This window comes from Haliotis rufescens, unplaced genomic scaffold (assembly GCF_023055435.1).
Source record: "Haliotis rufescens isolate VD_foot unplaced genomic scaffold, xgHalRufe1.0.p SCAF_6, whole genome shotgun sequence".
In the NCBI taxonomy this organism is placed as follows: Eukaryota; Metazoa; Mollusca; class Gastropoda; order Lepetellida; family Haliotidae; genus Haliotis; species Haliotis rufescens.
In genome coordinates this window covers 53063430-53079355 of record NW_025964334.1, presented here as the reverse complement: position 1 = coordinate 53079355, position 15926 = coordinate 53063430, and the positions used below count along the sequence as shown (strand labels likewise).

At 43.4% G+C, this 15926-nt stretch overlaps 1 protein-coding gene across 1 annotated transcript in view; it reads left to right on the top strand.

Annotated features, from left to right (window-relative positions):
* Positions 1-1987: 1987 nt before the first annotated feature.
* Positions 1988-15926, top strand: part of LOC124138203 (adhesive plaque matrix protein 2-like) — a 34886-nt gene continuing 20947 nt past the window's right edge. Inside the window, exons 1-2 of the mRNA XM_046504744.2 lie at positions 1988-2081; positions 14104-14247. Of these exons, the coding sequence (XP_046360700.2) occupies positions 2036-2081; positions 14104-14247 (190 nt within the window). The 5' untranslated portion in view covers positions 1988-2035. The remainder of the gene's footprint in view (positions 2082-14103; positions 14248-15926) is intronic.

Below are 15926 nucleotides of genomic sequence, written 5' to 3'. Positions count from 1 at the left end.
GTCCGGGGTTCGATCCCCGGCCGCGTCATACCAAACGACGTTAAAAGATGGTACTTGTTGTTACCCTGTCTGGCGCTCGACATTAAGGACTAAAACAAGGAATAGTCGGCTCGGAGTCAGGACACTGTGTCTTAGTTGGGTATTCATGTTAAAGTGCAGCATGGTATCTCAGTGGGTAGCACTATAAAATCAGCATTAGTGCGGACTAGTACAAGCAGCCACAGACATCTGCATGCACATCGCTATTCAAGTGAAATCATCTTAAACGCGACGTTAAACCCAATTTCACCTCATCCTCACAATACTGAAATCAATAATACGTACAAAATGGCTACCCTGATAAAAAACTAAAACTGCGTAACTAAAAATACATTCCCAATCCATTAATGATCGACAGTATTGGTTGTGACAATGTTAATGTATATTCGTGACGAATGAAATATACTCTCCAAAAAAGTAGAGGATATTTAAAAATAACAGATAATTACAGAAATACAAAATGGTATCGAGTGATGGATGGATAAGAAAGAAGAAGAACCAGGTGGAACATGACATCAACATGTTGTCGGTGTACTGAAAGGGGGCACACAACCAAGAGGACGACACGGGCATGTAGTGAGAAAATGAACTTTTGAGATGACTTGATCAATAATGGGTCATGCCCCCACGATTGGCCAAATGTTTGTTACGCTATGCATCTCCATCGTATTTAGACACATCCACATGCGACCCCTTCCGTGGTCTAGTGGTAGAGCGTCTGCCCGAAGAGCGGATGGTCGGGGTTAAATGCCCGGCCGCGTCATACCAAAATGCGTTGAAAGATGGTTCTTGTTGTTACCCTGCCTTGCGCTCGTCACTAAGGGGCTCCAACAAGGACTGGTCGGCTCGGAGTCAGTATACTGTGTTTTAGTGGGGTATTCATGTTAAACTGCGGCATGGTATTTCAGTGGACTGGCACTATAAAACCGGCAGTAGTCCGGGCTAGTACAAGGAGAGATAGTCACACACGCGTAAAAGACAGTACTTTTTGTTTCCCTGCCCGGTGCCCGGAATTAAGGGGATAAAACAATGACTGGTCGGCTCGGAGTCAGTACAATGTATCTGAGTGCGATATTGATGTTAAACAGCGGTATGGTATCTCAGTGGATTAGCACTATTAAATCGGCATAGGTCCGGACTTATACAAGTAAGCAGAGTCCCCCCCCCCCCCCCCACACACACACACACACACATACACACACACACACACACACATACATGCATGTCCCTATATACAGTAAACTACGGTTATAACGAACTCAAAGGGACCTCTAATTTTAGTTCGTTATAACCGTAGTTCGTTTTAAGCATATATACAGCATAACTACAGCAAATAGTCAGGACAAAAAAGTAAGTTCGTTATATCCGTCAGTTCATTATAAGCGTGTTCGTTATAAACGTAGTTTACTGTAAGTGCAAAAATCTTGAACGTTCAACCCCATTTCCCCTTCATCTTCCACGGGGCGGTCGGGTAGCCTAGTGGTTAAAGCGTTCGCTCGTCACGCCGAAGACCCGGGTTCCATTCCCGACATGGGTACAATGTGTGAAGCCCATTTCTGGTGTCCCCCGCCGTGATATTGCTGGAACATGCTAAAAGCGGCGTAAAACCATACACACTCACATTCATCTTCCACACATCCGTACGCTCGTGACATTTATGGCCTATATACAGTCCTATTGCAACAGTTAAGCATCTTATATACATAACACGAACGATTTACATTTCCGAGAATTCAGAATCAATGTTCAAGTCATCCATCGGACCACAAATTCCTTTTTTATGTTCATGATTCTGAAACCAGCAAAGCCCCGCCTTTTGGATTACATGTAATTGCACTGGATGTAGGCTCGTGTTCTTTCGTCGCTATGGCAACAGATAATAGACATGCACTGTATCAAGAAAGAACTGATTTGAATAATGTCCACGTGGCAGGGTGTGTTGTGACTACGCGGGTACATATAGAAGCGATGCCTGCTTCATCAGTTATACCAGGGGATGCAACGTGTCATCATGGCATCCATTGTCCGACCATTCCTCCAAGGTAAGTCCGTGTTCACTGGCAACAAAGTACCTTCCGTCTAATTACAAGTTTCATCATTGCATATCTGAAATGTGTTTACTTTTAATAATATAAACAGGCTGTTTCTCGTGCAATAGCATTGAAAACATGCGTCGAGCGTCTAATTTGTTAGCTCACCTTCACACCGCTATGTTACATATTGTTATGGGTTTCAGTCCATCACCAACCGTCCCTTAACACAGATTATGAAAACGTCTTCTTCTTCTTCTTCTTCGGTCGGGTAGCTTAGTGGTTAAAGCGTTCGCTCGTCACGCCGAAGACCCGGGTTCGATTCCCGACATGGGTAAAATTGGTAAAATCTGGTGTCCCCCGCCATGATGTTGCTGGAATATTGCCAAAAGCGGCGTTAAACCTCACTCACTCCATCACTCACTCACTCACTCACTCACTCACTCTTCAGACCACCTCCGTGGTCTAGTGGTAGAGTGTCCGCCCGGAGAGCGGAAGGTCGGGGTTCGATCCCCGGCCGCGTCATACCAAACGACGTTTAAAGATGGTACTTGTTGTTATCCTTGCCTGGCGCTCGGCATTAAGGACTAAAACAAGGACTGGTCGGCTCGGAGTCAGTACACTGTGTCTTAGTGGGGTATTCATGTTAAAGTGCAGCATGGTATCTCAGTGGGTAGCACTATAAAATCAGCATCAGTCCGGACTAGTACAAACAATCACACACACATGCATGCACATCGCTATTAAAGTGAAATAATCCTGAACGTGACGTTAAACCCCATTCACCTCACCTCATAATACTGAAATCAATAATACGTACGAAATGGCTATTTTGATAAAAAACTAAAACTGTGTAAATTAGCATCACTCAAGACTAGTACATAGTTATATAAGTGCAATACTCTTGGACGCGACGTTAAACCCATTCACCTCACCTCTTCTTCAAATTTACCGTTCCACTTGATACTACCTTCAACAAAGGATGCGTTTTATTTCTTCTTCTCCTTCTTTAAATTTACCGGTCTAGTTGATACTGCTTTCAACAAAGGATGCGTTTTATTTCTTCTTTAAATTTACCGGTCTGCTTGATACTGCCTTCAACAAAGGATACGTTTTATTTTTTCTCCTTCTTCTTCTTCAAATTTACCGTTCCACTTGATACTACCTTCAACAAAGGATGCGTTTTATTTCTTCTTCTCCTTCTTTAAATTTACCGGTCTAGTTGATACTGCTTTCAACAAAGGATGTGTTTTATTTCTTCTTCTTCTTTAAATTTACCGTTTTACTTGATACTGCCTTCAACAAAGGATGCGTTTTATTTCTTCTTCTTCTTTAAATTTACCGTTCCACTTGATACTACCTTCAACAAAGGATGCGTTTTATTTCTTCTTCTCCTTCTTTAAATTTACCGGTCTAGTTGATACTGCTTTCAACAAAGGATGCGTTTTATTTCTTCTTTAAATTTACCGGTCTGCTTGATACTGCCTTCAACAAAGGATACGTTTTATTTTTTCTCCTTCTTCTTCTTTAAATTTACCGGTCTACTTGATACTGTCTCTAACAAACAAAGGCTACCTTACATTTCTTCTTCTTCACGTTTACTGTTCAGCTTGTTACTGCCTTCAAACCTCGAAGTGGCCGCCGGCAGGTTTGAGTGAAGTACTCAGACTTCACGCCAACTTCTGTAATGTTTGGAGGATTTTAATTACATCATTTCTGAAAACTGAAATAACGTCATTTTGTAAAACTGAAAAAGGTCAGTATGTCAGGTGTCTGAAATATGATGTATGAGTGAGTGAGTGAGTTGGGTTTAACGCCGCTTTTAACAGTTTTCCAGTTATATCACGGCGTGTCAGCTTAATGTGTGAGGAAAGCCCGAAGTGATGCAGGTCTTAGACGTTTACCACTTTGGTGAAACCCACGAGCACGGGTATGGTGCTGACAAACCTAGAAACATAATCGAGGCTAACCGGGATTCGAACCCAAAATCATGTTTCTGGCGAACCCAAGGAACGCAACTCTGCACAGCGAATCGCGGCGCCTTAGACGTCTGGGCCACCCGTGCCCCCAGTGCACCAATGATATTTTCATACTTACAGTGTCAGTATATGGGACGTCCTTCTTGTTTAGCTGACTTGTATACTGTATACTTGTATACTGGCCTCAGTAAAGCTTTCAAGTTTTGTGGGTGCGGTCAGGTAGCCTAGTGGTTAAAGCGTTCGTTTGTCACGCCAAATATCCGGGTTCGATTCTCGACATGGGTACAATGTGTGAAGCCCATTTCTGGTGTCCCCCGCCGTGATATTCCTGGAATATTGCTAAAAACGGCGTAAAACATCACTCACTCACTCAAGTTTTGTGGTAGATATTTGGACAACATTTTCCAAATTTGATGCATCGGTGACCAAAATGATGTCCAATGCAATTCCCTATTTCAGATGAACAATTGACGTGCCTTTGCATGTGTTTGTGACGGGTGCAATCTCATTAAAATCAGATCTTAGTTTTCGCTACCGCTATACAAAGACCTGAGGACATCCCATTACGGGTCACGTCAGAACGACCTTGCGAGAATTTTGACCGACGAATGAAATAACTGACAAGAAATCGACAATAGCCAATCAGAAGGCAGCTTTCTCGAGCTTTACGACACTAGTTTCAAACTGGCGACTACGCTTCGAAACATATTTTGACGTATTCTCGATTTAAAAAATTTAAACTGATAAGAAGAACATTCTGGAATGGCTTATAGATGGCCTAGATTGTATGGATATAATCATAAAACCCGTAACTGTCGTTCGGAATACCCCGTGTTAAATATTTCGTGGTTGCATGATTAGAAAACACATTTCGACTGTCACTTTCATGATCTAGTAAGCAACGCTCTGATTGGTTGGATGAAAGGTCGTTCTGACGTGGCCCCTAATGGGATGTTCTCAGATCTTTGTTTAGCGGTAGCGAGAACTAAGATCTGATTTTAATGAGATTGTGACGGGTGCCACCGATGGGCATGATACTCTCATCTTATCGCGAACACCTGGTATAATACTATTTAACAATAATTCATACACATTCCCATTATATATAGTCGGAATCGTATATCGACTCTGCTTTTAGATTTCGTATGAACATGGAAAGATTTTCTTGCCTTTATCTATTTGTAAGTTCAGGTCTTTACGCATAGAATAATCATACGAACAATTGTTTACCCAAAACACTTGGATAATTTCCCGGCAATATAGTCAAGGTGTATGTTGGAAACTTTTATCAAAACATTCCTATTATATTACTCGGACAGGTGAATTCGAGAGTCTGAAAACTAACTGGACGTGTTTCATATGGCCTTCCGACCCGTGAAGATCCGGGGTAGAATAGGCTTCAACAACCCATACTTGCCGTGAAAGGCGGCTATATTTGTAAGAGGCGACTAACGGGATCGGGTGGTCAGGCTCGCAGACTTGGTTGATGCATGTCATCGTATCCCAATTGCGTGGATCGATGCACATGATGTCAATCACTGGATTGTCTGGTCTAGACTCGATTATTTACAGACCATCGTCATATAGCTGGAATATTGCTGAGTGCAGCGTTAAACAAACAAACAAACAAACAAACAAACAAATAAACAAAAGATGGGACCTTCCATTTCGATTTACTTTTTCAGGCATGTAGTGTAATTTCAATATTTCTTATAATTTGTGATGATTCCTCAATTTATGTGGCCTTCTTTTAAGCATAGTGGAGTCTTACCCTTTTTGGGGCGCGAGTATCACCTGGGGTTTAACGCATGGGCGGTTTCCTGGCGCCCATGCTTGTTGTAGGAAGCGACGGGACAAGATTGTCAGCCTAGGTGACTTGGTTGATGCATGTCATCGTATCATCGTATCCCAGTTGCGTTGATCGAACCTTCGGATGTCTATCACTGGATTGTCTGGTCCAGTCTCGCTTTTTTACAGACCGCCGTCGTATAGCTTGAATATTGCAGAGCGCGGTGCTAAACAACAAACAAAAACTATTAGACCCCTCTCTTCTTTTTCGACGTCATGAAGGATATTTCGTTCTCGTCATACATAGCAAGTTATTGCTCTCTCCGAGCGTGCAACGTTATGCACAACCATACAAATTCACTACATATATCATTATCTCGTTCAGCAGTTAGAGGAAAATAAATTTAACAACGTGTATTTATCGGTGCTGTTTCATTACGTTAAATAAAATCTCGGACAAATCTTAACACTGTATGTTTTTTCAAGCCAGTCTCATATTTGCATGCCGTTAACACCATCAGATAGGAAATGTAAACTTTTGCGTGTGAAAAAATACCACAATTACCGTTTGAGGTAACCCCCCATCCCCTTCCCCCCACAAAATTTTGCCAAATAAAATGCAATCTCAGTGGTCTCAAAATGTTCATGAGAATTGTAGTGTTCCATGCAGTCTGAGCCAGAGCTTTGAACCCAGACATCCGACTGACAAATAACCAATATTACTTATATATTATTGCAGATTACAGAGATATGTCTATCAGTGAGGAAAACATGAATTAAGTTTGCAGCGAGCATCCAATACTTATTCAGCTAGTTATCGATGTTTTTGAGTCTATATATATGTTTATTTCCCTCATTTAAAGAGAGGCGAGGTTGGGACCAACGCTAAGTAGGAGTAGCTGTGATTCAAGTCTTTTAATTATCATAAAACGTCAACGCCAGATAATAACCAGTCTCGATTATCCGCCGAAACAGATTCCATTGGAAGTAAAAGGCAAAATAGGGTGAAACTTTTATGAATGAATCACTGAAACTCTGCGTGAGTGAGTGTGTTGGGTTTAACGCCGCTTATAACAGTATTCCAGTTATATCACGGCGTGTCAGCTTAATGTGGGAGGAAAGCCCAAAGTGATGCAGGTCTCAGACGTTTACCACTTCGGTGAAACCCACGAGCACGGGTATGGTGCTGACAAACCTAGAAACATAATCGGGGCGTCAACTTCCTGAGCTTGGTCAAATGTTATGTAATGATGATGTTAGCTGCTAATCATCTCACTGATTACACGTCTTCCATTGGCAAGGCCGTAACTGACTATAAAAGTTCAGTTTTCACCCTTGCCGAACTAGGCTGGAATTTCGGTGTTACATTCTGGCTGGACTAACGAGTCTATGCATAGACTAATCAAAATTGCCAAACAAACTAGGCATCTATGTAAACAACATGGATTTCAAAGCGCAGATGTCGGTCGACTGCATGATTTGCAAAGAACGTGTACCGCCAACTGGGTGTCGACAGTTATTTTCCAAATCTTCTGTTTTAAATCAAGATGCTGAAGTAATTTGATGTACTTCGCGAGGTAAGACCCGTTTTATGACAATATAGTTCTTAATTATCGATCAGATCGTCTCGACTGGGCGCCGCCATTTTGTTTGAAGCAAATGCAAGTGATATGAGAGATGGAATCTGATTGGTCAATCGGAGGGACATAGAAGGGACATAACTCTACGATCAAGCCTTGAAATTCCGGCCTAGTTCGGCAAGGGTGAAAACTGGATTTTTAGGGTCAGTTAACGCCCTTGCCTCAGGAAGATGTTGATAACAACATCAAACGTTTTTGTTTCACACAGAGACGTCATTACGTCTAGACGTGGACGTGGACGCTACACGATAGACGCGGCTTTTGCTATGAAATATTTGCTTGATAAACATGCACTCCATATTTCAATAAAACAACCGTAATACCTCATATTGTTGAAACTAAACCACCGGACAAAATAAAATGTATACTTTTCCTTTGCCAGACAGTTTCATACCTGGAAATGTCAATAAGAATGTAGAGTCTCCATGGCAACCATCGATACGTTGAATTAGCGGGTATTCAAGATAAATAACCTCAGTCAATATAGTTGCAAGTTTCAAACCAGATAGTTCCGTTCAAGTGGTGGTTTGTTTGATTTCCAGCGTTCACTATAAAGTTTTTGTCAAGCTAAGTGTCATAGCACACTTGCTCCTTACTACTTGAAGAAGAGGGCGTGGTCGTCATCCCCTGATTTTAATGTCCGGGTCATTCGATAGAATATCCTGAATAAATATCCAAAGAATAACGTCACTGTGGCGTGGATTTGTTTCACTTACAAACTTTCATATGAATTTTGGAATTTGATTAAGGATAATATTTAGAAAAAGCTCGAAGAAACGCAACCCACCAATAAAGGAATTTTCGGGAGAAATGGCCTCAAACGTTCTCAGAGCGAAAAAACAGAGCGAAGAAAAGCACAAGTTTTTATCGTTTTTTCAAGCCATTGAACGACATATGGCGAGCCATAGAATTGATAAAATCTGGTACATCCGACAGCTCATAGCTAACATACAGCAAGTCTCCCTGCTCATAGCTAACATACAGCAAGTCTCCCTGCTCATAGGTAACATACAGCAAGTCTCCCTGCTCATAGGTGACAGACAGAAAGTCTCACAGCTCATAGGTGACAGACAGTGAGTCTCACAGCTCATAGCTAACAGACAGTAAGTCTCCCTGCTCATAGGTGACAGACAGTGAGTCTCACAGCTCATAGCTAACAGACAGTAAGTCTCCCTGCTCATAGGTGACAGACAGTAAGTCTCACAGCTCATAGCTAACAGACAGTAAGTCTCACAGCTCATAGGTGACAGACAGTAAGTCTCCCTGCTCATAGGTGACAGACAGTAAATCTCACAGCTCATAACTAACAGACAGCAAGTCTCACAGCTCATAGGTGACAGACAGCAAGTCTCCCTGCTCATAGCTAACAGACAGCAAGTCTCCCTGCTCATAGGTGACCGACAGCAAGTCTCACAGCTCATAGCTAACAGACAGCAAGTCTCACAGCTCATAGGTGACAGACAGCAAGTCTCACAGCTCATAGTTGACAGACAGTAAGTCTCATAGCTCATAGCTAACAGACAGTAAGTCTCACAGCTCATAGCTAACAGACAGTAAGTCTCCCTGCTCATAGGTGACCGACAGCAAGTCTCACAGCTCATAGGTGACAGACAGCAAGTCTCACAGCTCATAGGTGACAGACAGTAAGTCTCACAGCTCATAGCTAACAGACAACAAGTTTCACACATCATAGGTGACAGACAGCAAGTCTCACAGCTCATAGGTTACAGACAGCAAGTCTCACAGCTCATAGGTGACAGACAGCAAGTCTCACAGCTCATAGGTGACAGACAGCAAGTTTCACAGATCATAGCTAACAGACAGTAAGTCTCCCTGCTCATAGGTAACAGACAGCAAGTCTCACAGGTCATAGGTGACAGACAGTAAGTCTCACAGCTCATAGGTAACAGACAACAAGTTTCACAGATCATAGGTGACAGACAACAAGTTTCACAGATCATAGGTAACAGACAGCAAGTCTCACAGCTCATAGGTGACAGACAGCAAGTCTCACAGCTCATAGGTGACAGACAGCAAGTTTCACAGATCATAGCTAACAGACAGTAAGTCTCACAGCTCATAGGTAACAGACAGCAAGTCTCACAGCTCATAGGTAACAGACAGTAAGTCTCACAGCTCATAGGTAACAGACAGTAAGTCTCCCTGCTCATAGGTGACAGACAGCAAGTCTCACAGCTCATAGGTGACAGACAGTGAGTCTCCCTGCTCATAGGTTACAGACAGCAAGTCTCACAGCTCATAGGTGACAGACAGCAAGTCTCCCTGCTCATAGGTGACCGACAGCAAGTCTCCCTGCTCATAGGTGACAGACAGCAAGTCTCACAGCTCATAGGTGACAGACAGTAAGTCTCACAGCTCATAGGTAACAGACAACAAGTTTCACAGATCATAGGTGACAGACAGCAAGTCTCACAGCTCATAGGTTACAGACAGCAAGTCTCCCTGCTCATAGGTGACAGACAGTAAGTCTCCCTGCTCATAGGTTACAGACAGTAAGTCTCACAGCTCATAGCTAACAGACAGTAAGTCTCCCTGCTCATAGGTGACAGACAGCAAGTCTCACAGCTCATAGGTGACAGACAGCAAGTCTCACAGCTCATAGGTAACAGACAGTAAGTCTCACAGCTCATAGGTAACAGACAGCAAGTCTCACAGCTCATAGGTAACAGACAGTAAGTCTCACAGCTCATAGGTGACAGACAGCAAGTCTCACAGCTCATAGCTAACAGACAGCAAGTCTCACAGATCATAGGTAACAGACAGTAAGTCTCACAGCTCATAGGTAACAGACAGTAAGTCTCACAGCTCATAGGTTACAGACAGCAAGTCTCACAGCTCATAGGTGACAGACAGCAAGTCTCACAGCTCATAGGTAACAGACAGCAAGTCTCACAGCTCATAGGTTACAGACAGCAAGCCTCACAGCTCATAGGTTACAGACAGCAAGTCTCACAGCTCATAGGTGACCGACAGCAAGTCTCACAGCTCATAGGTAACAGACAGCAAGTCTCACAGCTCATAGGTAACAGACAGCAAGTCTCACAGCTCATAGGTGACCGACAGCAAGTCTCACAGCTCATAGGTTACAGACAGCAAGTCTCACAGCTCATAGGTGACCGACAGCAAGTCTCACAGCTCATAGGTGACAGACAGCAAGTCTCACAGCTCATAGGTAACAGACAGCAAGTCTCACAGCTCATAGGTGACCGACAGCAAGTCTCACAGATCATAGGTAACAGACAGCAAGTCTTAAAGCTCATAGGTGACAGACAGGAAGTCTCACAGCTCATAGGTGACAGACAGCAAGTCTCACAGCTCATAGATGACAGACAGCAAGTCTCACAGCTCATAGGTGACAGACAGCAAGTCTCACAGCTCATAGCTAACAGACAGCAAGTTTCACAGCTCATAGGTGACAGACAGCAAGTCTCCCTGCTCATAGGTGACAGAGAGCAAGTCTCCCTGCTCATAGGTAACAGACAGCAAGTCTCACAGCTCATAGGTAACAGACAGCAAGTCTCACAGCTCATAGCTAACAGACAGCAAGTTTCACAGCTCATAGGTGACAGACAGCAAGTCTTACAGCTCATAGTTGACAGACAGCAAGTCTCACAGTTCATAGGTGACAGACAGTAACTCTCACAGCTCATAGGTGACAGAGAGCAAGTCTCCCTGCTCATAGGTGACAGACAGCAAGTCTTACAGCTCATAGGTGACAGACAGCAAGTCTCACAGTTCATAGCTAACAGACAGCAAGTCTCACAGCTCATAGGTGACAGACAGCAAGTCTTACAGCTCATAGTTGACAGACAGCAAGTCTCACAGTTCATAGGTGACAGACAGTAAGTCTCACAGCTCATAGCTAACAGACAGTAAGTCTCACAGCTCATAGGTGACCGACAGCAAGTCTCACAGCTCATAGGTGACAGACAGCAAGTCTCACAGCTCATAGGTGACAGACAGCAAGTCTCACAGTTCATAGGTGACAGACAGTAAGTCTCACAGCTCATAGGTAACAGACAGCAAGTCTCCCTGCTTATAGGTGACAGACAGCAAGTCTCACAGCTCATAGGTGACAGACAGCAAGTCTCACAGCTCATAGGTGACAGACAGTAAGTCTCACAGCTCATAGGTGACCGACAGCAAGTCTCACAGCTCATAGATGACAGACAGCAAGTCTCACAGCTCATAGGTAACAGACAGCAAGTCTCACAGCTCATAGATGACAGACAGCAAGTCTCACAGATCATAGGTGACAGACAGCAAGTCTCCCTGCTCATAGGTGACAGACAGCAAGTCTCCCTGCTCATAGGTGACAGACAGCAAGTCTCCCTGCTCATAGGTGACAGACAGCAAGTCTCCCTGCTCATAGGTGACAGACAGCAAGTCTCACAGCTCATAGGTGACAGACAGCAAGTCTCACAGCTCATAGGTAACAGACAGCAAGTCTCCCTGCTCATAGTTGACAGACAGCAAGTCTCCCTGCTCATAAGTGACAGACAGCAAGTCTCACAGCTCATAGGTAACAGACAGCAAGTCTCCCTGCTCATAGGTGACAGACAGCAAGTCTCACAGCTCATAGGTAACAGACAGCAAGTCTCACAGCTCATAGTTGACAGACAGCAAGTCTCCCTGCTCATAGTTGACAGACAGCAAGTCTCAAAGCTCATAGGTAACAGACAGCAAGTCTCACAGCTCATAGGTAACAGACAGCAAGTCTCAAAGCTCATAGGTAACAGAAACCAAGTCTTTTGACCACATATTTACTTTGTATGCAGTCATTGAGAAATATGTATCGTACAGGAAACGTAAGTTGTATGTGGCCTCTGTTGATTTTAAAAAGCCCCCAAAACACGCCCTCTTGACACCTCATCAATCATGCCCGGGATGCAATGGATCGATGCTGGCATCGTCCAAATCTCAAAACAACGTTGCTGGAACTCAGGTTTATCCTTCCGCAGATATAGAATACCATCCCCAACGATTTTCGTCAACGTTTAGTGGTCTTGATAAGGCGAAGGTGTCAGGCTGCATCAATGCACGAGTTGGACACACTCGCCTCTGACTGTGAACTTGACTCTGAACCGATGACGCCTTTACCTTACACCTTTACACTGTTCTTTACATGTGATGTGATCACTTCCACGGCAGTGACCCGTGAAGATCCGGGGTAGGATAGGTCTTCAGCAACCCATCCTTACCGTCAATGGCGACTATGCTTGTCGTAAGAGGCGACTAAAGGATCTGGTGGTCAGGCTCGCTGACTTGATTGATGTCTTCTTATCCCAATTGCGTGGATCGATGCTCATGAAGTCAATGACTGGATATTTACAGACCGCCGTCATATAGCTGGAACAGTGCTGAGTGCAGTGTTAAACAACAAACAAACAAACAAACAAACAAAACTTCCATTACAGTAAATGTTTTGACCGATTCGCTCTTTTTATGTTACTGGAACTTTTGCCAAACCAACGACAACCTTGCAGACAAACAAAGACATATATCATAGGGAACTGCAGCGCCTTAGACGCGAGGGCACCTATGTCCCCTCCTACCTTATGGTGTGTACCCATGCTACAGTTTTATGTGCAATTACTTGTTCGACAGAGTATTGTATTCTGTATACAAATACACACCATTGCAATAATCGAAAACAATCTGCATTGTACGATCCTGACTATAACGTTATCATGTGTCCAGGAATCACTTTTAAATAGTAATGATACCAGGTGTTCGCGAAAAGGTGAGCGCATCGGTCACAAACACATGCAAAGACAAGTCAATTCTTCTAAAAAAAACTATATGGTACAAGTTAATATGGGGAATTGCATCGGAAATATATTTTGTCACTGATGCGGCGAATAGGGACATGTCCCCCACGTGTCTACCATAAAACCTTTGGAAAACTGTGCTGATGCTTTGAATGTTGAAACTGTGATGTGATGCAGCAACATTTTAGCAAAACGGTTTGGAATTGACCAATATTCTCGGGAGGGTGTTGGTCTGGTAGTATAGATTATGTGTGTGGCAGTAAGTCCTCTGTCACTGGGACCGCCTTAGTAGTCTAGAGGTAAAGCGTCCGTCTGGAGAGCGGAAGGTCCGGCGTTCGATCCCCGGCTGCGTCATACCAAAATACGTTAAAAGATGGTACTTGTTGTTACCCTGTCTGGCGCTCGGCATGAAGGGGCTAAAACAAGGACTGGTCGGCTCGAAGTCAGTTAATTGTGTTTGAGTGGTGTTTCTATGTTAAAGTGGGGCATTGTATCTCAATGGGTTAGCACAATAAATCGGCATCAGTCCGGACTAGTATAAATAACCACACACATGCATGCACATTGCAATATTAATGCAAGAATCTTGGACGCGACGTTAAACCCCATTTCTCAACCACGTCTCAGCATATCCAGACAACTGACATTTTGTTCGATAACCTGAGGCAAGACGCCACACCCTCATCCCTACGGCAGAATAGCAATTGTTCGAGTCAGGATGTATTGTTGAAACTTATGTCGATGAATATGTAAAGCTATTCCAACGCTGTCAACAAAGAAACAGTTACAATAGTCCAGTCAATCTTTTGGGTCATTCTGATATTGTTATTTGCAGTTTTGTTGGTGGTTGCCATGGTGGTTGAAGTAGCACACTGCGCATGCTCTACAGATGCTGAATGCAACAATGGCGGCAGCTGTCCTAATAACACAAACCCATGCGTGTGCGTTAACGGATATAGTGGAGACACGTGTGATACAGGTATGTATAGATGGATACAGTGGAGGCAAGTATGATGCAGGTGTGTAGTGATGGATATAGTGGAGACACGTGTGATACAGGTATGTAAAGATGGATATAGTGAAGACACGTGCGATACAGGTGTGTAGAGATGGATATAGTAGAGACACGTGTGATACAGGTGTGTATAGATGGATATAGTGGAGACACGTGTGATACAGGTGTGTATAGATGGATATAGTGGAGACACGTGTGATACAGGTGTGTATAGATGGATATAGTGAAAACACGTGTGATACAGGTGTGTATAGATGGATATAGTGAAGACACGTGTGATACAGGTGTGTATAGATGGATATAGTGGAGACAGAGTGATACAGGTGTGTATAGATGGATATAGTGGAGACACGTGTGATACAGGTGTGTATAGATGGATATAGTGAAGACACGTGTGATACAGGTGTGTATAGATGGATATAGTGGAGACACGTGTGATACAGGTGTGTATCGATGGATACAGTGGAGACACGTGTGATACAGGTGTGTATCGAAGGATATAGTGGAGACACGTATGATACAGGTGTGTATAGATGGATATAGTGGAGACACGTGTGATGCAGGTGTGTCTAGATGGATATAGTGAAGACACGTATGATACAGGTGTGGATAGATGGATATAGTGGAGACACGTATGATACAGGTGTGTATAGATGGATATAGTGGAGACACGTGTGATACAGGTGTGTATAGATGGATATAGTGGAGACACGTATGATACAGGTGTGGATAGATGGATATAGTGGAGACACGTGTGATACAGGTGTGTATAGATGGATATAGTGGAGACACGTGTGATACAGGTGTGTATAGATGGGTATAGTGAAGACACGTGTGATACAGGTGTGTATAGATGGATATAGTGGAGACACGTGTGATACAGGTGTGTATAGATGGATATAGTGGAGACACGTATGATACAGGTGTGGATAGATGGATATAGTGAAGACAAGTGTGATACAGGTGTGGATAGATGGATATAGTGGAGACAGAGTGATACAGGTGTGTATGGATGGATATAGTGGAGACACGTGTGATACAGGTGTGTATAGATGGATATAGTGGAGACACGTGTGATACAGGTGTGTATAGATGGATATAGTGGAGACACGTGTGATACATGTGTGTATAGATGGATATAGTGAAGACACGTGTGATACAGGTGTGTATAGATGGATATAGTGGAAACACGTATGATACAGGTGTGGATAGATGGATATAGTGGAGACACGTGTGATACAGGTGTGTATAGATGGATATAGTGAAAACACGTGTGATAAAGGTGTGTATAGATGGATATAGTGAAGACACGTGTGATACAGGTGTGTATAGATGGATATAGTAGAGACACGTGTGATACAGGTGTGTATAGATGGATATAGTGAAGACACGTGTGATACAGGTGTGTATAGATGGATATAGTGGAGACAGTGTGATACAGGTGTGTATAGATGGATATAGTGAAGACACGTGTGATACAGGTGTGTATAGATGGATATAGTGGAGACACGTGTGATACAGGTGTGTATAGATGGATATAGTGGATACAGTGTGATACAGGTGTATAGAGATTGATATAGTGGAGACACGTGTGATACAGGTGTGCATAGATGGATATAGTGGAGACACGTGTGATACAGGTG